Raw genomic sequence first — 20,157 nt, forward strand, 5'->3', positions numbered from 1 at the left:
TTGTCATCTTCTTCGAAACTTTCGCCGCGGCAAAACAAAATTGACGTGCGCTATGTGCTTGCTGCGAGGCAACCGCACGTTGCAAAACTTCACTTGCATACACATACCAATATAGGCGAGCGTGTAGATACATAGACGCATACATACAAACAAGAGCACAGCGCAACGAAATACGCTCGTGCTCATAGTTAGTTAGTAGTTAAAGTCTGCAATGTAGTTCCCACTGCCAACAAGAATATAATGGCCCTGATGGGAACCCAATTTTCCTCTTTCTATGCCATTTTAGATTTTTTATTCTTCCATTAAATGTATTCATGTTTGGCGATTCAAAAAAAAATTATTTTAAAAGCTCAGCTCTTTATTTGACTGAAAGCTAGGATTTCTTAATACATGTGTACATAAAGTTTTGGATTTAGATATATGTACATATGTACTGCTATTAATATTATGACAATCTTACCGATTAGTCATCTCCTTTCAGGATCTGAATTTTGGTTAAGTATATATTAAGACTAACTTTTCCCGCACAAGCTAGAAACTTGTATTGTCAGCCATGCTGCGGTATTCACTTTTCGTTTTCGTTTTGAAAACGAAAACGAAAAAATGGATGCTCCCGTTTTCACTTTCACAAGATTCTTTCAAATTGCAAAACGAGAAAATTTTTTTTTTGGTTTACCTTGCCGAAATAAAATGTAAATGCCTTTTTCTACATTAAATCGGATCATATTTGCAAAGGGTAAAAAATAGTTGACTAGTTATTCAAATGCTATGCAGGATAAAATTATCCTTATGTGATAATTTCCACGCCTGAAATTGAACAAACGAAAAGCATTTTTTGCATTGTTTACTTCTGACCAAAACACAAGTCAGCTGTTTCAGCAGTAAAAAATGAAACGTTCCGATAGCAAATTGATGACCAAAAACTTGTGAAAACCGAAGCACCTAAAAATGAAAATCTCGGTTTTGGTCCCAAAACGGAATCGAACAGTGAATACCGAAGAATGCCTGTTTATTTTACTCGATAATTATTTCGCTTCATGCTCACAGTTGCTCCAGTCAATAATTTGAGAACTGTACAATTACAAATTGTTTCAAACTGAGTCCTTTTTGTACAGCTCGCTCTAGTTTTATTGCACTTGTTGTTATTGTTAATGTTATCAATAATATAGAGCACATCGCTGGTTGGTGCTATCGATAGGTTCCATTCTCCAACGTTCCTGAGAAGTTTCTCAACTTTGTGAAAGTCGTACAGAAACACTTTGACGACAAGCTTATATTTTGTAGAGCCGATTTAAAAACTTTAATTCTTTCATAATTCATAAGCTAAACCTTAAAATTTTTTTTTACTATTAACAGTTCCTCATAGTCTATGGAAACATTTATCTTTTCATCATTCATCTATCGCCGCTATTCAAACAATTTGTTTCTTCAAATATTATATTATATGTATATATTTGGTATATTTTACAAAATCAAATTGCGGTCACATTGTTTTGACTTTCCAAAAGTCAAGTGCGTATTGTTAATATTATCAACTTGATAAAATAGAAAACAGTTGTAAAATGGAAAAACCACGCGTTAATAAACGTAAAGAGAAGAAAGAAAAATCCAACCACGCTATCAAGGTATGCGTACAAAGTTAGCAATATTTACGTAAAATTCAATATGTCAATATTTACAGATTGTGGTGCGGCATTTGCCACCAACCATGACTGAACAAGAATTTTTGGAGCAAGTCGATCCATTGCCGGAAAACGATTCGTACTATTTTTGTACGGCAGATTGGTCGCTTGGCCAAGAGGCAACATGTCGCGCATATATTGACATGTCGCGGAAGGATATTTCGGACGTACTGCAGTTTCGCGACCGTTTGATGGCTATGTATTTGTCGATTCTAAAGGTGCCGAATACGCTGCTATTGTGGAGTACGCACCATTTCAATGCTTTATGAAGAATAAGGCACGTAATCACGACAACAAGGTTAATACCATTGAAAAGGAAACTCATTACCAGGACTTTCTACAAAAGTTGGCGGACGAACGTGAAGAGGCATCGCGGTTAGGTGACTTGAAGATTGATTTTAATATAGAGCAGCGATCAGATGATAAGGTGAAATCTACGCCACTGCTTCAGTATTTGGCAAACAAAAAAGAAAAACGGCGCGAGGAAGCACGTAAACGAAATGAAGAGAAACGCAAGCAACGCGAGGAATTAAAGTTGCTGCGTGCAGCAGAAACGCCAGAAAACAAATCCAAGGATGCCGCTGGTGACAATAAAAAACCAGGCAACAATAACAATAATAATCAAAAAAAGGAATTTAACAAGGATGGACAAGTCCAGGATAAAGCAAAAAATTCGCGTTCCAAGCGTCGCACAGAACGCGATCAACGTCGACGTGAAGAGCATGAGCAACGAAAGTTGGCGCGAGATCGTGAGCAGCGGGATAAAAAGAAACCTGAGCGAACTGAAAGGCCAGAAAAAGAGAATCCGAGTAAAAAATCGTCAAAACCAAATCAAGCAAAAGAACAGAAACTGAGCAAAGACGTTGTGATTCTTAAAAAGGAAACTATTGTTGATTCGAGTGCTGTTGTCTCCAACACAGATACAGAGAAATCTGTAGATGCTTGCAGCGAAAGGTTGGCTTCAGATCAACAGGATAATGAAGAGCGCAAGCCGCCCGAGGTATTCCCGCAGAACAGCTCTCAAGCCCCAAATCAGCAGGAATCTCGAAAGTCCGCAAATCGGCGCTCGGCCGATGAGCGTCGCATAAGAAATAAGGTAAATTTGCCAAAAAAAAAATATGACAATTTATACTAGACTTCTTTTTCTATTTCTCAGGATCGTCCATCCATTGCCATATACCAGCCTAAGGTTCGAAATCGTCTCGGATCCGAAGAAAATTCTCCAAATGACTCGAAGGATGCCGCACTGTCAACGGAAAAACCCGTGTTTCCAACAGTTAGCGACAGCACTGAAATACCGGACGAGAAGTCAAAAAACAAACGATTTGGTCGACGTAATAAGCAAAAGAATCCGGATGGTAAGGAAAGTAATGAGCGTGCTCAAAGTCAAGTCTCAAAGTCTTCCGAAAGTAGCACAAGTGCTCATTCAACCACATTAAAATGATTTAAATTAAATATGTACAATTCGCGTATTCTGCATTTCTTTATTAGTAAAAATCGTTCTCCATATCCATTTGATTCGCTGATTTCTGATTGTTCTTGACTTGATCCTGCGATTGATACATATGTGCTACTTGATTGGCATCCGTTGCATGCTCAGCATTCTTATCGTCGCGGATGCGGATGAATCGTGGAAAGCGTAGTGAAATGCCACGATCACTGTCCACAATACCAATGGCGGCACGATGAATGGGACTTAGCGATAAGTCAGCGCATTTGACCTCCCAAACTTGAACAGGTTCGAACCAAGCATCCGGCTCCAAGCTGGCATCGTAACGGAAATATGATTTGGCCCCGCTGAGGACATGTTTGCTTAGGAACTCCGAGTGCGCACGCAAATCCTCGTCAGTGAAGCCTTGAATGCAAATTCAATTAAAAAAAATTCAAAATTATCCACTCAATTGCTTACCTGTGCCAATTTTACAAATACTTTGATATTCTTCATTCTCTGCATCGTAGCAGGCCAATAAGTAACCACCGTATATGCCAGTGCGTCGTCCCTTGCCTTTATAGCCGCCGATGACAACCAGGTCGAGAGAATCACCAACGTTTGACAAATAATCTTTCTTCAATTTCAACCAATTTCTTGACCTTTTGGCTATTTCATAGGTGGCTTCCTCATCTAGAGTTTTTACCATTAAACCCTCACAGTTCCCTTTGATAGATTCCTCCAAGAATTGCTGCACTTCATCCATATCATTAGTGTTAAGTGCATTGGCAAATTTCCATTCTCCTTCGACCTCTTGGAAATATTCAAACAAAAGTTTTCGACGTTCCGATAGTGGCTTTGTAACTAGCGAGTTGCCATTTATATAAAGTAGATCAAAAATGTAAACACAAACTTGCACTTTAATTGTGGCAATATCAACGTTTTTCCTCTTGCGAGTAGTCAACACTTGGAATGGCAAAATCTGGCCACGCTCCAAATCCCAGGCAACAATTTCGCTGTCAATTATATATGATTTTATGTCATTTGTTTTCAGAATCGCCTTACTTCGAGCAATCAGATCCGGATATTTTTCGGTATTATTCTCCGAATTGCGAGAGAAAATGCTCATCTCACCAGAATCGTTTAAGTGTATTTGGGCTCTTTCGCCATCGTACTTCCATTCGCAAGTGATGTGCATGCCACTGAAGCGTTCGAGGACTTCATGCACACCCTTTGTTGGCTGGGCCAGCATGGGCTTTAGCGGCATGCCGGGATGCATGGGGCAACGAGTCTGTAGCTCCTTAATATCATATTTTAATAGGGCCGGAATTATAATGTCATAGTTGGGACATTGGCTGAGAAATGCAAGTGTGAATTATTAAAAACCGGTGTTGCATTTATCTATGTAACTTACCAAAAAGTAGTCTTCAAAATCAGCGTGGTCTCTGCAATTTCATCTTTGTAAACATCGGACACTTTACTGATTTTACAGTCTTTAATGTGGTTCTTCTTGACCAAAGCGACAGCCAGAGCTGTGAGCAGACTCTGCTCCGCGATGCCAATACGCAGTTTACCAATTAAGGAGCGTATAAAGAATCGAGCCTCGGAGAAGCGACAGGCCACAAACACATCGTAGACAAGCGTAATTTTCGATTGTCCCGATATCTTGGCAATCTCCCTTAGCTTGCTAAACACTCCACGTATATTCAATGGCTTTGGACGAAACATCATGCGTTGCGATACTCGCGACTGCTCTGCCACAATGCCTAGATCTCCAATCAAATGAGTTTGCGATTTGATGTGCGCCAAGTTGCGCCCCGTCGCCTTGGCAATGGCCTTCATCAGCGATGTTTCGGCAACACCCAGTTCGAGACCCTCATAGGCCGGCGCCAGTTGATTGATACTAAGGTACACACTTGGCAGCAAGTCGTTGGGCGTAACCATCATAACCGAGCAGAAGAAATTGCTCAGTATATCAATCATTTTTAAGCGACCCTTAGTCTCCTCAATTACTTGAAACGTGCGTGCTAAGGCTAAGTATGGTGTCCTTGAAGAATATTGTAAATAGGAATTCAGAACTGGGATATCTGTACTTACAACCCTTGGTCTTTCCAATATGCCTGCTTAAGTGGATGATAGGTGTCCATGGATGGATCGTACATTTCTCCAACGTCATTCTTATCCACCTCTGCATTTAATTGCATCATCTTCGGCTTGCTAGGAGTTGGAGAGTCATCCTCAACTACATCCATTGCTTCAGTTGATGCAGCTGGTGACACTTCCTCTTTTTGCATCTCATTTTTAATCGGGCTTACCTCTTTTTTCACATCTTTTTTTTTAGTTTTAGGACTGTCCTCCTTAGGAGTATTATTGCTTCTTTTTTTTGTGATGATCGATAATAAATAAAATTTAAATTGTGCCTTTAAATGTGCAGTTCAATAATGGTTCAGGTGAGTGTAAACTTACTTGGTTTCATCTTGTAGTATTGAACTTTGTGGTTCAATTTTTGGTTTAAAAAACGACCTACACACAAGAGATGAACAATTAGCTTAAATTAATAGAAGTTTTACAATAATATTTACGTTATTGACTTTTGCATTGCTTGAGTTTTTTGCACAAAATATGCGAGATAAAATGCCGCCTTTTTTAGCTCAACAATCGATACGATAGGTTATATCGATATCATATTATGTCGATATTCAATTTAACCTAGGTATCGATGTCACTGTGATATCAAATCTTTACTGACAAAATCCTTTATTAAAAATTTATAATGCAAAATAATGTTATGATAAATGCATATAAAGGAAAATAAATTTAATTGAATAATTAAATTTTGGAATGTTGTCTTGTGCTTATGATTATTTATTAAACGATTCATGTATGAATTTTAAATTTGTATTTATTGGCGGTTTATATATGGTGACTTCAAGTATCGCCACATCATCCATCACTGTAGTATCAATCAGTATTTGTGAAAGGTACTTACTTCAAAATACTTGTTACAAATTTCCTGCATTGCGCATCTCTAACATTTGTAAGAGGCTTGTTGAATCTTTGAACAATTACAAAAATTATTTGAAAAAACCGACGAAATACGATGGCGGACGAAAGCATAACGCGAATGAATTTATCGGCAATAAAGAAAATAGATCCATACGCAAAAGAAATTGTCGATTCCTCGTCACATGTGGCTTTTTACACCTTTAATTCGGATCAAAATGAATGGGAAAAAACGGATGTGGAAGGAGCGTTTTTTATTTATCACCGAAATGCCGAGCCATTTCACAGTATATTTATCAATAATCGCCTAAATACAACATCATTCGTGGAACCCATAACTGGCAGCTTGGAACTGCAGTCGCAGCCGCCATTTCTATTATATCGCAACGAGCGCTCACGTATTCGCGGCTTTTGGTTTTACAATAGTGAGGAGTGCGATCGAATCAGTAATTTGGTGAATGGCTTGCTCTTAAATAAAGAGACAAATGGGGGACAACAGCCGCTGGCCATGCTAAACTATCCCAAGCCAGAAAACTCGAGCATATTTAACATGCTGAGCCAGGCGCAAAAAGAATACAATGCACAGATGAATAGTCCACTGCAGCCGCCGCAGCCATCGGGAACAACAATAAGTCAAACTGATGCCATGACTTCCGGCAACGTGATGAAGTTCTTTCAATCCGCTAAGCAGGCCACAGCCGAGGCACTGCTAAATCGTCCGCAGCCTATGTCGGTGGATCAGTTGGAGAAACAGCAACGATCTGTCACGCCAGTCGAGACGCCAAGCCAATCATTCGCGCAAGACGGCGGCGAGTTTGTGGGTGCCGCAGAAAGTCCACTGTCTCCATTTCTAAAAGCAGCGTCTGGATCGGCAATACCGAGGAATGCAGCTGGCAAGCCACTATCCTTGCTAAGTAATCTGAGTTATAAGAAGAACGCGAATGAATCACCAGCGTCGGCCTTAATTGCAACTGACGATGCCGAGCAGTGTCTGCGAAGATTACTCGTTGGCGATAAGCCTGATGCGAAGCCAGCGCTGATGCCGCCAACCATGTTTGATGTGCCTCCTGCGAAGGTGGTGGAAACAGAGCAGCTGGCACCACTTTCACAACCGCTGAACAGTGCACAATTCGTGCAGGCCTTTACTTACCTTATTCAGAATGACAAGGAGTTTGTCACCAAATTGCATAATGCCTACGTTAATGGCTGTTCCAATTCTTTGATTGACTCAAATACCACATATCAATAAATAATACAAAATCCTATTTTTTGTCGAAAATAGCAAAATATGTGTTTCTATTTACAATCTGACAATGAGGAATCCCGACCAAAATACCAAAAAAAATTATAATTGTAAGGTTTTATTTCTATTATATTTTATTAGTTGTCACTTGTGATTTTATTTGTATCACAATTTATAACATAAATGGCTCCCATTGTTTGTCGTTTGATTGGGCTTTGGTTAACGCCTCACTCTAATCAAAATGGATTTCATGGAATGTGCGTAGTTTCAAATAAATTCAGTCTCTGTTTTAAAGCAATTACGCAAAACATACCTAAACATAGCACTCTTATTAAAAAAGCATAGATTAAGTGAGCGCAATGTTATAATTTTGATCAAATTTTCGATAATAATAGATAACAAATTAAATGATTTTCAATCAGGCATTCAGATTATATAGAAAACTGACAAATATACGATATTGGCTCAGCCTAGCTGCAGGAATTACAAATTATACAAATATACATTCTATAAATAAACAAAAAGAAAACTTAAATTGTTTTCTTTGAAAGTACGACAATTATATCAATTAACCAATAGAATGATTGCCGAAGATCTCCTTCGCATAAATACGGTGCTTTTGTCCAGGATTCGACGCGAAAACCACAGTTCTCCAGCAACATCAAGAATTGTGTTGCTTCCTCCTCGAAGGTTGGCTCATGATCCAGGTGGGAATTATCTAAGAGAGGCCGCAAAGGCAAGTGCGATGTGTTTGTCTCCACATAGTGCATGTAGGGCAGCACCAAGGCAACGACAGCTCGTCCATCGGGTGCTAAAGCTGCATGTATGTCTTCCAGGAGCATGAATGGGTCATAGCAACGATCAAGTACATTGAGACATAGGATTAACTCCAGGTTACGAAGTTGCCGAATCTCATCAACTACATTGAAATTGAGCTTCTTCAGGCGTTCTCGCATTGTCCAGCTCGCCTCGGTTGCGAATACTTGCAGCACGGCGTTGCCACTTAATTCGGAAACGCTGCTTGCGACACGTAAGGAAACTTCACCGTCACCGGCGCCAATGTCAAGCAAAGTAATCTGAAACATTAGCACAACGCGGTATTATAACTTTTATGACGCAGATAATTTATTATTTTTTACCGATTCTGTAGAGGATCTTGTGCGAAAGCCTCCAGCCTCCAGCAGCTTGTAGAATTGTTCCTCTGACAATATGAACATGGAACCTCTTTTTAACAGGCCATTAATATCTGTTTGCGTCATAAAAAACTGCAAGACTGATCGGGCCAACGCGTGCCAAAGATGGATCCATATGTTGGAAGATAGCATTTTTGCACGCTCCAGCCATCTTAATGTGGTTGGATCCGGTCGGTTGAGCGCCAGAAACTTGGATTGGAACCTTTGAGGTAAGTCGCCATTTAATGTATACCACTGCAGGAAATACAGTTTAGCATATTCACAATAATCTATGTAGTATGTGTTATTTTTAGCTTGCATACCTGTTGGGTGTCTATATTCTCCAGAAAATTATCATTATGGAATTTAGCGTGTATAACACGTGCCAAAGTGCCGCGGGGTCGGTAAGCTTCCATCGTAAGTTATCAATGCTGTTGTCAAACTACATTTGCATTGCATACAAGCATATAAACTACATGAGATTTGCAATTCTCCAATAAAAAAAAACCTGTAAATGCCTAAAATTTGTTATCGTAAACAAAACGTGCACATACACACATAAACGAGTGTGGAGAAAGATGTTTTTGACAACATGAATGTTTTATGCAACCAAATAATAATACAATATTTAATTTAGAAAAATTTTACTGTAAACAAAATGTATAGGGATTCCGACTTTTGTTTGTTTCTTAAAAGAAGAGCTTTATTAAATCTGTTTTATTTGCCGGGATGTGACCATAAACAAAATTTATAAATATACGTTGAGTATACCAAAATTCAGAAGCCTTGAAAATTAATAAATTCAAAAAGTCTCACCATTTTAAACAGATTGTTCATTCTGTTATCAATATTTTATAATAGTTATTTTAGTACAGCAAAAAGTAGTAAAAATTAATAATACATCTCAACAAATTTAAATCTGAGCATCGATAATTCTCTACCCCCAATAATTTCGATATATTTATTACAATATAGCTTCGACACGCACTGCGACCATTTGTTTTAGCAAAAAATATTGTCATATTGGAACCAAATTTTTTGGTATATTTTGAATCAATATGCGGTCACGCCAGTTGTATTGTACTGAAGTTGTGTGTGAGGTAGTTGTTTTTGTGTATGAAAATAAATAATATAAGATGAGCTCGCACATCTTAACAAACGTTGAGGAAAAACCCAATACGGCCAGTTTAGATGAGCTGCCCTATTTTCCCGAAAAATATCCCGGCAAAGTATGCTGCCTGTGCAATTTGGGAGAGAGAAGTGCGCTCGGCCAAGGGGTCATGTTTCAATTAAAAGTGCCTACGGATTTCAAAGAAAAGAATACACCATATCTTTCTAATGACACTGAAAAAGATCAGGATATGTTGCGGAAACTTAAGTGGCTTAAAACGAAAACAGTGTGTAACGGCGAAAGCCAATATGAGCTGGATAAAATCGGATACTCGGACATTGTAAATGCATCGCTATTTCTCGACGATGAGTTTGTTTACGTGCATCGCATGTGTATAATGTGGTCGATGCGTAAAATGCAAGTCTCGGATACCGAAATCTTTCAGTTTCTCAGTCAATTGTCGGAGTTCTTGGAGCAGAAATGCAGTTTTTGTGGACAGTATGGAGCATCGATTACATGCAAAATGAATTGCCGCCAAATCCATCATTGGCCTTGCGCCACAGCAGCCGGTTGTTTGCTCATCCTGGAGAGCTTCACTGTCTTCTGCACAGAGCATTTAAGCCAGGTTCCATTGATCTGTAAGTAGACATTTGATTTTCTTATATATTAATATATATATCGAATGCTTCTGATTTTTCTAGGTAGTGACAATAACGTCGAGTGTTTAACGTGTTCTTCATTGGGTGATCTCTCGAAAATGGTCATGTGCTGTTCTTGTGGCGACCACTTTCATTCCACTTGCATTGGCCTGGTCAATCTACCTGGTATATAATCTAGTTATATCTTGTTTATTGTTATAAATTCTGATTCAGTATATTTACATCTTTCGACAGATACTCGAGCCGGCTGGAGCTGTGCACGTTGTACAAAATGCCAGATTTGTAGACAACAGGACTCGATTGACGTAAAGTATGTAAAGTGCGAGCAATGCCAGAAAATGTACCACGCCTCCTGCTTACGTCCAGTGATTTCATCAATTCCCAAATATGGCTGGAAATGTAATGTGAGTGAATCAATGGAGTTGTTTATTCTATTATAAATTTTTTAATATACTCGTTTCTCGGTATAGCGTTGTCGCGTTTGCACTGACTGTGGATCAAGGACGCCTGGTGGTGGAAGCTCGTCCCGCTGGCATAGTCACTACACAATTTGCGACTCTTGTTATCAACAAAGAAATAAAGGATTCTCTTGCCCGATCTGTCAGAAAGCCTACAGAGCTGCAGCCTACAAAGAAATGGTCAAATGCAGCTGGTGTCATAAGTAAGCGAGTCATTTGCTAGCTTCCATTGTTCAGACTTTAGGGCCTGCAGCCTTTGTAGTTGTAATTTCATTTAAAACAAAATGATAACCAGAACTATCGATTTAATGATACATAAGGAAAAGTAATAACTAATTTACACGTATTCTTTGTAGATTTGTTCACAGCACCTGTGATGAGGAGGCTGATTTAACGGCCTACCACAAAAAGAAAGAGTTCAATCCCGACTATGACTATGTGTGCCCCAATTGCAAGACAAACTCAACCGTAGCCCAGCTTAAAACTGAGCCTGAACGTTCCATTGCCGAAGCTCAGACAGCGGAGCATTTCAATGTCAAAGACGGTGATACAGATCCGTTGGATGGCAAGCCGTGTGGCGAAATTAGCAATGAAGATCCACTCAAGTTGCCTAGCACCAAGAAGAAGGTATGCTTAACTAATATGCGTGGCAAAGGTGGCAAGTTTGTGTTGCATCGCGTGGGTAGCATGTCGCAAATAGGCAAGAAACGCAGCAGTCGCGGCAAAGGGCGGCAGTTGGTGCTACAAAGCGGCTCCAGTGAACGGTATATTAGCCGCAACTTGGACACGGACTTCTCAAGTGATAAGAAGATGCTGCTTTGCTCGGCTCGCGATAAATATTCTCTCACGCAGGACATTTGCGTAATGTGTGGCTCAGTAGGCAGTGAATCTGATGCAGTACTCATAACGTGTGCTCAATGCAGTCAATGCTATCATCCTTATTGTGCGAGTGTCAAACCGTCGCGAGGCATTCTTCAAAAGGGCTGGCGCTGCTTGGATTGTACGGTATGCGAAGGATGCGGGAAGAAGAACGACGAGGCGCGTTTACTGCTGTGCGATGAATGCGACATCTCTTATCACATTTACTGCGTGAATCCGCCGCTCGATGCGGTGCCTCACGGCAATTGGAAGTGTTCGTTTTGCACGCTCTGCCAAAAGTGTGGACGCAATCCGACTGAGAAAGTTGATCACAATGATGCACAACAGCAGTCACCTGAGTGTGCGCCTTGTGCCAGTCAAAACAATTGCACTGTTTGCACAAAAGCTTATGTCGACGGTGAGACGATAATTCAGTGTGAACAGTGCTCGCACTGGTCGCATTACCTTTGTGATAGCATTAACACGCAACACAAAATCGAGCATTACGAGAACAACATTTACAAGTGCTTCAAGTGCCGTGCCAGCGTCACACAGCCCCAACCAATAGCTGCCAGTGACAACTCGTTGAACGCATCAAAACTTGTGCCCGATGTTAGTCAAGAAAGCAAGACTGTTATTTCAACGGATCGTAACATATTATTGGCAAACGACTTGCTCGAAAGCACAGAGGCAATTCATTGGATTGACGGCGTCTGCTTGAGTGAAAATGGCTTAAACATGATTAAATCCCTTTCGACTGAAATTAAGCGCAAGCGAAAAATGCGACAACCGATTGGACACAAGGATGGACAAATGGATGCTGGAGGCTCTGATGAAGTGCCAAGCGATAAGTACAAGGATGGAATGATTTGGGACAGAGCGGAGTCAGCATTACCCGAGGGCTTCTCCATCTCTACCAATGATGACGGCGTGCACGTGTTACGCAAAAAACGCCAACGCAATTTGCAAAAATTGGGCATCGGTGGTTTTTCAGTACGAAATCGGGCGTTCAAAAAAGATAACGAGGATACAATTGATCCATTAAATGCAATGCTAGTTGCAGACAAAAAAAAGAAAATCATTCGCAAAAAGCAAAAGAACAAACTAATCGAAGCATATCCGCCTTATCTGCAAGAAGCCTTTTGGTAAACCGTTGTTGGAATCGGGCGATGCTGTCGTCTACGATTCAGATACATCCGATGAAATCGATACAACAATGAAAATATTTTTCACTAATGTCAACAATAAGAAATCGGAGGAAGAAACCAATGTATCAAACAAAAGTCCTGTTAAATCCCTCAGGCGACCGAAGCCAGAAAAACCATTGTCATTGCCTGAGAATAAAAACATTTTTGGTGATCAATTTGCAATGCAAACGCATTCGAACGATGATCTTGTATCGGAGGCTGCGCTGTTTGGTATGCCATTTTTAATTAGTACTTGTTCTGTATCGCTACTTACATGAAATACTTTGTTTAGATACGTCTATGACGGATATTTCGAGAAACGGAACTACGAATAACATTCATACATTGGACCCCTTGGTACATATACATATTAAAATTTCAAATCTTGGTTACTTATCTAATTTTGCCATTGCAGACCGCTCAGGGAATTGCCGGCTTAGATGTAAACCATCATAATATGAATTTAATCGGAGCCACTGACAACATGAAACCCCAAATAAGGTAACCGTAAAATGTTATTGACCGTTGCATGTGAAATTACCATTACTTTTTCCAATAATTGCAGCGAACAGACTGTCTTTGTGGAGAACTATGCTGTGCCTTCACAGTTGACGCAAGATCAAAAGTTTCATAATAAGATGTTCTTGCCGGCAAATGTAAATGCCAAAGCTGCACAACTTCATTATCAACCAAAGGTCCAAGCCATGCCAACGCAGTTGTCAATGCAAAATGACAAAAGGGTTGTAGAGGAACCAAAGCCCAATGAACCGAGCACCGAGGGCATGAATGTGGGTACCCAAAAGACAGCAGAGAAGATGCGCAAGGATGAAGGTAAATATATCTGAATAAACGCATTTAGCAAAAGGAACATTAACATTGAATGTTTTTATGCAGATCTTGGCTTAATGGCGACCATCTCAGCAGTGTTGTATGCAAACACAGAACATGCTAATCTTAAAGAATTGTATCCAAATTGGAATGATCGCTGTAAGCAGATACTCAAGCGATGGCGCTCATTGTGCAATGAAAAGAAGGCGCCATTTCTGCAAAAGGCTAAGGATAATCGGTCCGCGTTGCGTCAGCGGCGGGAACAGTGCAAAATCAGTCAACCAGCAGTAGCCAAAACTGAAAAACCAGATGACAATCGTGCTTGGAAAAGTCAAACCTGTAAACCGAAAGAAGAACAAACAAATATGTTTGGTAATTACAGTAAGTAAATGCTAAATTATTACTACCATTAGTTATAATTATATTTCACCTATATAGATGGCATATCGTATGATGCACCGTGCTTTATGGGATCAACTTTACACACTCCAAATTCACATCCAACTACCCCAATACTTAATGAGAACCTGGTAGTAAAATCAACAATTCAAAGGAATCCCATGCAACCTACTGCGTCGCCTTCACTAAAAATATCGTCAGTTGAACAGCGAATGGAGTTAAATCCGACATCCTACGGAACAGAACCAGTTGGTGATAAAAAGCTTAGGAATCTACTACAAAAAACGAATTCTGAGGCCATGCTAATGACGTCCAATTCGGAATACTTTATGCAAAGTGATGTGCTGCGACTTGGACTCTTACAAAATGCTCCAATCACGCAAAACAATCCCATGTTGAGTATGAGTGGTAAGCCCCAACATTCAGAGATTCGAAGTCTTGAACAGGATGGCAAGAATCCACTTGATAGTATCAAGATGTCTGAATCACAAGAGGGCATTTCATCATCTACTGTTGAGCTAGAGAATGTTGGCTTTGGTGATATATTGGGTGGCTTTGGGGAGGGAGACGATGATGATCTACTGAAATCATTAACTTCGGAAATAGGCGAGGATTTCAACATACTGGAGTATGCGGATCCAGAACTAGACGTCAATGTGCTCAACACATTGGATTTTGAAGATACTGAAAAGAACTCAACATAAAAGTTATTGAACTTCAAATTGAACAACAAATTTGTTTCTATTAATGTTGACAGTGCATATTTTTAAGCATTTGAATGCAATATTGTATTTTTATATTGTTTATACATATATGTATATATGTGACGCATAGAAAAAATCATAATTTTGACATAATAAATTCAAGGAAATTCTTTTTAAGAGTATACGTAAATAAATTGTACTTTAATATTCTTTATTCTCTTTTAAAATCCATATAAAGCAATTGAAGCTCTTTTTTAGATAAATTGTAGGGGTAGTGTAAGCTCGTGGGTACATAGATTTTGCCCATTACTTGCCTAAAATGAATTAAATGGTCAATATGTACATATATTTATAAGGAGTATCAGTGAAATTAGCTTATACGTACTTGTTGAAATGCTCATCGTATCCAACAGTATAATCGTCTGGAATTTTGGCTGCCGCTGTAAAGGATATGCATTCGGGTGGCGGCGATTTCAGAGCATAGAATGGATAGTCAAAGCTATTAATGTAGATGTCGACGCACAGACCATGACTGCCCAGATGCAATTGACTGGCCACAGAAGGCTGACTAAGACCACAACTGCCCAGCATAATATTTCTGTGGCAAGAGTGTATTAAAGTACCCTTATCGCGACTTGAGTGAAAACATTGCACATTCTTGCCAGCTTTCGAATGATCCACAGCAATGGGATCAAAACCTGGTCCGGCCATATCACAAGCTGTAATTATCAGAAGTTACTAATAAACGAATCTATAATTATCACATATTATTCATTATTACTGTCTATATTTTGTAAAGTGAAATGAGGCTGCAAGGATCTGCCAACTGCAGACGCCAGCTGTCCGCCAAAACTGAAGCCAAACAAATATGCGCGGTTGGGATCGAAACCATGTTGTATTAGGCCTATAATAATTCCGACAATTGCCTCAGTAATGTGCTCAAAATTTGAGTACAACCTGCACCGTAAATAATTTGAATGATCTAAATTTAATTGCAATGCATTTCATTAGGTGGCTTACCTCATGTAGGACGAACTGGCAACGGTGCTGTAATCAATGCATATCACACATCCTTTGCGATAAAAACTTAAGCCTAGGAAAAGGTATTATTGTTGTAACCGATGACTTGTGTAATTTTAAAATAACGTACGATCTATCAATGAAAGCGCCCACTCATCGGAACAACTTTGGATCCAGCCATGTAGTACAATCGAAATCTTATCTGATGGTAGACATCCTGATGTTTTCAGCATATTTTCATTCAGATCAACGGATGTTTCCAAAGTCTTCGTATTGTTTCTATAAAAAACAGTGCAATCAGCTTAAATCAACTACCAATTTTTGCACCAACTTGAAAAATTGCACTGTCATCGTTTTGCGAACATCTGATTTAAATGCTCTGGCCAAGATATCTTCAGAAAAAATGAAATAATTAATTTTCAACATGTATGTATGTATGTATATTATGAATAAAACTCTGAATACCAGTTGATTCATAGCGTGTTCCGTGTTTCAGGAATATTTGTTTTTGGTCCAATTTAGAATCAGCGTAATGGATTGAAAGTATGAAAATTGTTATGAGCGTACTATTGCAAATAAGAATCCCTAGTTTGGAGTATATCATTATAGACTACTTAAAATAATTAGAAAATATTAACACAAACTTTATGCACAAACAGTGTAATAATATACAATACAAACTACACAAGAAGCAGTATGAGAAATAACGCAAGTAAATTAAATTTTGAAAGCCGGCATGTACATATTATTTATGTAGATACGTACATAGATCTACAACAAAGCCATTCAAATCTATATATGTACATTTAATTTGAAGGAAGTCATCAAATTTAATGTATTCCTATTGCAATGGACATTTGAAATATCGATAATTCTTATGGCTTATCGAAATATCATTTACATTTTGGTAAAAGCAAATCGAATTTATCGACCGAAGCTATAAAAAATTGATGCCGGCTGAAGCAGTTGTAGCCCGCCAAAAAGTTTGCTGATGAGTCATAATTGATCTCACTTTCCTGCTGAAGTTCGAGTTCCATAAAAATGTAGCATTAATTTATCCACTTAGGCAATTGTGACAATATCTCCAAGTATATGTAGTTATTTATTTTCCCTTGAATAAGTTTACGTCCAAGTTGATTTTCAATCTTTGAAATTTGTATTCACCAAAATATATTTTAAATATGCGTGTGTGTTGTGTGTATACTTATATACAAAGTTACTGAAACATCAAATATTATATATTTCCCTACTGATTAGGGCAGTCGTTTGGCGACTGTTTTTTGCTGCCACCAGAAGGTTTGCTGTGCCCACCCTCGGGTTCATCGTCGTCGTATTCATCATCTTCATTCTCGTATTCCTCTTCATCGTCGTCATCTTCATCATCGACGATGTCACCGGTGAAATAAAGCACAGCTTTTGGAATAATTCGAGCCCGCAAAAAGTGGCCGATTTCAAAATCGGTAGCTAGTATCTAAAGAATGTAAAGGAAATAATATACATAAGAGAACTTCATTGAAATGAATACGAAAATAAAGAACTTACCTGCTGAGAGTCATCATCGATATCTTCCTTGTCGGTTGGAACTTCTGGTGGATTGAAGAAATTGAAGAAGGAATCTGTAGGAACCTGTTTGACAATTGTGCGCACGGCGCCACGTTCCTTATGCTTCTGTTTCTTCCTGATGGTTTTAACTGTCAAATTCATTTTTTTCTCCCAGTTTATGACACATCCCTAAAGCGTAACGATGAAATATAATTATTTCCTAAATATTTTAAGTGTTACCACATTACCTTGCATTTATAAATTTCTGGACCTTCAAAAGCAAATGGATCGTCCTCATCAACAGTGGATTTTAGGAAGTATTGCTTTGTCAGCACAGTGTTCGAGAAGAATTCATTTTTCTCGAAATGAAACTCCAAAATGTAAGAATGCTGCAATATTAACATGGTTACAAAATAAAGAATATTCGTTTTGTCCGACGAAAGGGGAAGATGGATACTCACTTCATCATCATACTTAATTACAATGTCCGTGAGCTTGCGAATAGCCGGCTCGTCGTGAGACTGAACCATTTCGGACAACATTGCTGTGTTTCTGAAAACTGTCAGCCAAAAGTCTGGGATACCCTTGGCATCCTGAGGCATTGCCTTAATTGCTTTCAACGACTCGTTGAAGGCATCGCCAACAACTTCATCGGGCAGACTCTCGGGTTCCTTCCATTTTGGCTTCTCTTCAGCTGGATCGACGGCGCCGGAAACAATTTCCTTGCGCTTTTCAAACATGGGTTGATACTTTAATTGGAATTGCCTCTCCAGCTTGTAGACCTCCTCAAAGAAAGCTGCCTCCAACTTCAAATGATCCATTTGCAAATTTTTCAAAACGGTGATTCTCTTTTGAACGGCTGCTGGCAACGCTTTGACCATTTCTTGCAAATACTGTCGTCGTAGCACCGAATTCATGTAAGCCGGCCTATTGAATACACTTCAAATTAATTCGAAAGCTCAATAAAAAGACGCCATTCTATTTACATGGATTGGCAGTCGGAATTCGATTTGTCATCATCGACTTCGTTGCAAGACTCGACTTCGATGTTTCCCTCTGGAGGCGCTTCCATTGTTAATAATTTAAATGCAGGCTTCTGAAACACATGCAAATTACATATAAATCAATTAGACACGCACAATAAAGTCCCACATATGTGGCAATAGTTTTATTCTTTTGTCTGCTCTCACTCCCTTAATTAATTTGTGCATCTATAAGTACATACATGCTCTACATGTAATGTTCGTTTCTATGTATATGTATGTACATACATTCTCATGCATACATGATAGTTAAATGCGCATATATGCAAATTTATGATTTTGACTCCATTTACATATCTCTGAATTGGGTAAATTGGTAGAGCATTTTCTTTTACATACGAATATCTATACTTCGACTTTTATAAATGTATATTTCAAAGAATTGCAAAAACAACACAAAGGGCACATTCCTGTACACCACATTTTTGCAAACACGTGTTAGTTTCTGCAAAATGTGGTATCCCCTTCTAAGTGAGTGTATTATTACAAAAATTATAAAATAAAATTACGTTCTTTAAAATATGTCTAATTGTTGCGATTTTTAATTAAACGCATTGTTGAATTAATATATATTCGACTTATGTACGTACCTCAGACCGAAAAAATGTTTGAATGAAAAGCACGCCGAAAACTTGCCGATTTAAAAGGTATGGTTTCACAGGGTGGCCTGTACATATTATACATTTTGAAATTGCTTCTATTCGCTTTCACAGGGTGTACCCTCTGACTAAAGTTAAAGGGAAAAAAGATAGCGCCGCAAAGTTCGTGAACTGCATTTTCAGTATAATAAAATTTTGTAAATCAAATAAATAAGAGGTTGGTTTGCCATGTTATTCCTTTCAAATATATTTTCATTTTTAACAAAATTCTTATTTTATTGAATATGTACTGATTGGACTGTCATCTATTTTTTTTTTAATTTAACCACGCCCGCTTAATTTTTTTGGTAACTATCATGTTTCCTTACCTGTACCTATTAAATTTATTTCAATATAATCAGGCATGCTCCGGTATTCACTTTTCGTTTTCGTTTTGGGACCAAAACCGAGATTTTCGTTTAAAGTTGCTCCAGTTTTCACAAGTTTTTGGTCATCGTTTCACTATCGGAACGTTTCATTCTTTACTGCTGAAACTGCTGACTTTTGTTTTGGTCAGAAGTAAACAACGCGAAAAAAAATCCTTTTCGTATGTCCAATTTTCTGCGTGGATAGAACTCACAGAAGGATAATTTTATCCTGCATAGTTGATTTATGCTTCCCCTGAAAGAAATATATTTACCTTTTGTCTATTTTGCAAATAATTTGAAACTTTCTTTAAAAAAATCAGTTGAACGGCAATCAGCTGTTTCCCACAAAAAAAGGGATACCACGTTTTTAAGCAAGCATTTCAACACTTAAGTAATTACATTAAATAAATTAATTTTTAAAAAACATATTTTACCCAATTTCAACAAAATTAAGGCCATCCGTTTCATTATACAAGTTTTTTTAACTTGCTTTTTCATTCCACCAAAAGTATCGCAGCTTAGGCGATAACTCATGGTGTCGGAATTATCGGTCGCTCACCAAAACGAAAATTGTTGTTGCCGACGGAAAAATTTTATTTCCAAATTTGAGGTGGGGTCAGAAATTAGTCGTTTTAAAAATAATTACAAGCCTAATTGATCTTCTGGCGGTCTTAAACGAACGTCAACAAACCAATGAGTTAACTATTATTTTTCCTTTTGCAAATAAGATCCGATTTAATGTAGAAAAAGGCCCAGCTAGCTTTATCTTTAATCTTGTAAATGCACTCACATTAACACATTTCTTGTTTTTTA

General features: G+C 38.5%; 7 protein-coding genes across 7 annotated transcripts; 3 read left to right on the forward strand and 4 right to left on the reverse strand.

The window, feature by feature from the left end:
• The first annotated feature begins 1,474 nt into the window (after positions 1 to 1,474).
• On the forward strand, positions 1,475 to 3,195 carry LOC117569072 (regulator of nonsense transcripts 3B). The gene is given in 4 exon segments (XM_034250087.2): positions 1,475 to 1,625; positions 1,682 to 1,865; positions 1,868 to 2,778; positions 2,839 to 3,195. Coding segments are annotated over 4 exon segments (1,446 nt in total). The 5' UTR covers positions 1,475 to 1,562; the 3' UTR covers positions 3,127 to 3,195.
• On the reverse strand, positions 3,170 to 5,771 carry LOC117569071 (DNA ligase 1). Its single transcript, XM_034250086.2, has 6 exons — positions 5,694 to 5,771; positions 5,578 to 5,634; positions 5,209 to 5,487; positions 4,526 to 5,158; positions 3,592 to 4,466; positions 3,170 to 3,537 (listed from the first exon to the last, which is right to left on the reverse strand). The coding sequence occupies exons 1-6, from the start codon at positions 5,708 to 5,710 to the stop codon at positions 3,170 to 3,172; spliced, it is 2,229 nt and encodes a 742-aa protein (XP_034105977.1). The 5' UTR covers positions 5,711 to 5,771.
• Positions 5,772 to 6,120: 349 nt separating this feature from the next.
• Positions 6,121 to 7,679, forward strand: LOC117570873 (mRNA-decapping enzyme 1B). Its single transcript, XM_034252766.2, has one exon. It carries the CDS (start codon positions 6,212 to 6,214, stop codon positions 7,361 to 7,363), a length of 1,152 nt encoding a protein of 383 aa, XP_034108657.1. The 5' UTR covers positions 6,121 to 6,211; the 3' UTR covers positions 7,364 to 7,679.
• Positions 7,680 to 7,703: 24 nt separating this feature from the next.
• On the reverse strand, positions 7,704 to 9,245 carry LOC117567203 (protein-L-histidine N-pros-methyltransferase). Its single transcript, XM_034247033.2, has 3 exons — positions 8,853 to 9,245; positions 8,497 to 8,784; positions 7,704 to 8,433 (listed from the first exon to the last, which is right to left on the reverse strand). The coding sequence occupies exons 1-3, from the start codon at positions 8,943 to 8,945 to the stop codon at positions 7,888 to 7,890; spliced, it is 927 nt and encodes a 308-aa protein (XP_034102924.1). The 5' UTR covers positions 8,946 to 9,245; the 3' UTR covers positions 7,704 to 7,887.
• Positions 9,246 to 9,590: 345 nt separating this feature from the next.
• Positions 9,591 to 14,733, forward strand: LOC117567200 (histone-lysine N-methyltransferase 2C). Its single transcript, XM_034247028.2, is given in 11 exon segments — positions 9,591 to 10,278; positions 10,342 to 10,464; positions 10,534 to 10,703; positions 10,770 to 10,960; positions 11,114 to 12,754; positions 12,756 to 13,033; positions 13,095 to 13,159; positions 13,218 to 13,303; positions 13,368 to 13,633; positions 13,697 to 14,011; positions 14,069 to 14,733. Coding segments are annotated over 11 exon segments (4,413 nt in total). The 5' UTR covers positions 9,591 to 9,665.
• A 178-nt stretch (positions 14,734 to 14,911) lies between these two features.
• LOC117567202 (uncharacterized) lies at positions 14,912 to 16,442 on the reverse strand. The gene is made up of 7 exons (XM_034247031.2): positions 16,219 to 16,442; positions 16,085 to 16,145; positions 15,884 to 16,032; positions 15,754 to 15,826; positions 15,515 to 15,690; positions 15,119 to 15,452; positions 14,912 to 15,047 (listed from the first exon to the last, which is right to left on the reverse strand). The coding sequence occupies exons 1-7, from the start codon at positions 16,355 to 16,357 to the stop codon at positions 14,945 to 14,947; spliced, it is 1,035 nt and encodes a 344-aa protein (XP_034102922.1). The 5' UTR covers positions 16,358 to 16,442; the 3' UTR covers positions 14,912 to 14,944.
• A 444-nt stretch (positions 16,443 to 16,886) lies between these two features.
• LOC117567201 (nucleosome assembly protein 1-like 1-B) lies at positions 16,887 to 19,032 on the reverse strand. The gene is made up of 6 exons (XM_034247029.2): positions 18,929 to 19,032; positions 18,282 to 18,391; positions 17,757 to 18,222; positions 17,544 to 17,684; positions 17,296 to 17,484; positions 16,887 to 17,224 (listed from the first exon to the last, which is right to left on the reverse strand). Exons 2-6 carry the CDS (start codon positions 18,365 to 18,367, stop codon positions 17,000 to 17,002), a joined length of 1,107 nt encoding a protein of 368 aa, XP_034102920.1. The 5' UTR covers positions 18,368 to 18,391; positions 18,929 to 19,032; the 3' UTR covers positions 16,887 to 16,999.
• Positions 19,033 to 20,157: the final 1,125 nt, after the last annotated feature.

This window comes from Drosophila albomicans, chromosome 3 (genome assembly GCF_009650485.2).
Source record: "Drosophila albomicans strain 15112-1751.03 chromosome 3, ASM965048v2, whole genome shotgun sequence".
Taxonomy (NCBI): Eukaryota; Metazoa; Arthropoda; class Insecta; order Diptera; family Drosophilidae; genus Drosophila; species Drosophila albomicans.

What these genes read in the sequence shown, in the direction of transcription:
- LOC117570873 (XM_034252766.2), top strand. Translation starts at nt 6,212, where the DNA reads ATGGCGGACGAAAGCATAACGCGAATGAATTTATCGGCAATAAAGAAA.
- LOC117569071 (XM_034250086.2), bottom strand. An exon ending in TATTGGAAAGACCAAGGGTT is followed by an intron (nt 5,159 to 5,208) that starts GTAAGTACAGAT and finishes ATATTCTTCAAG; the next exon opens with GACACCATACTTAGCCTTAG. An exon ending in ATTTTGAAGACTACTTTTTG is followed by an intron (nt 4,467 to 4,525) that starts GTAAGTTACATA and finishes TGCATTTCTCAG; the next exon opens with CCAATGTCCCAACTATGACA.
- LOC117567202 (XM_034247031.2), bottom strand. Translation starts at nt 16,357, where the DNA reads ATGATATACTCCAAACTAGGGATTCTTATTTGCAATAGTACGCTCATA. An exon ending in GGCGCTTTCATTGATAGATC is followed by an intron (nt 15,827 to 15,883) that starts GTACGTTATTTT and finishes ACCTTTTCCTAG; the next exon opens with GCTTAAGTTTTTATCGCAAA. An exon ending in GCCAGTTCGTCCTACATGAG is followed by an intron (nt 15,691 to 15,753) that starts GTAAGCCACCTA and finishes TTTACGGTGCAG; the next exon opens with GTTGTACTCAAATTTTGAGC.
- LOC117567203 (XM_034247033.2), bottom strand. Translation starts at nt 8,945, where the DNA reads ATGGAAGCTTACCGACCCCGCGGCACTTTGGCACGTGTTATACACGCT. An exon ending in AGAATATAGACACCCAACAG is followed by an intron (nt 8,785 to 8,852) that starts GTATGCAAGCTA and finishes TATTTCCTGCAG; the next exon opens with TGGTATACATTAAATGGCGA. An exon ending in CAAGATCCTCTACAGAATCG is followed by an intron (nt 8,434 to 8,496) that starts GTAAAAAATAAT and finishes CTAATGTTTCAG; the next exon opens with ATTACTTTGCTTGACATTGG.
- LOC117567201 (XM_034247029.2), bottom strand. Translation starts at nt 18,367, where the DNA reads ATGGAAGCGCCTCCAGAGGGAAACATCGAAGTCGAGTCTTGCAACGAA. An exon ending in AATTCCGACTGCCAATCCAT is followed by an intron (nt 18,223 to 18,281) that starts GTAAATAGAATG and finishes TGTATTCAATAG; the next exon opens with GCCGGCTTACATGAATTCGG. An exon ending in TCGATGATGACTCTCAGCAG is followed by an intron (nt 17,225 to 17,295) that starts GTAAGTTCTTTA and finishes TACATTCTTTAG; the next exon opens with ATACTAGCTACCGATTTTGA.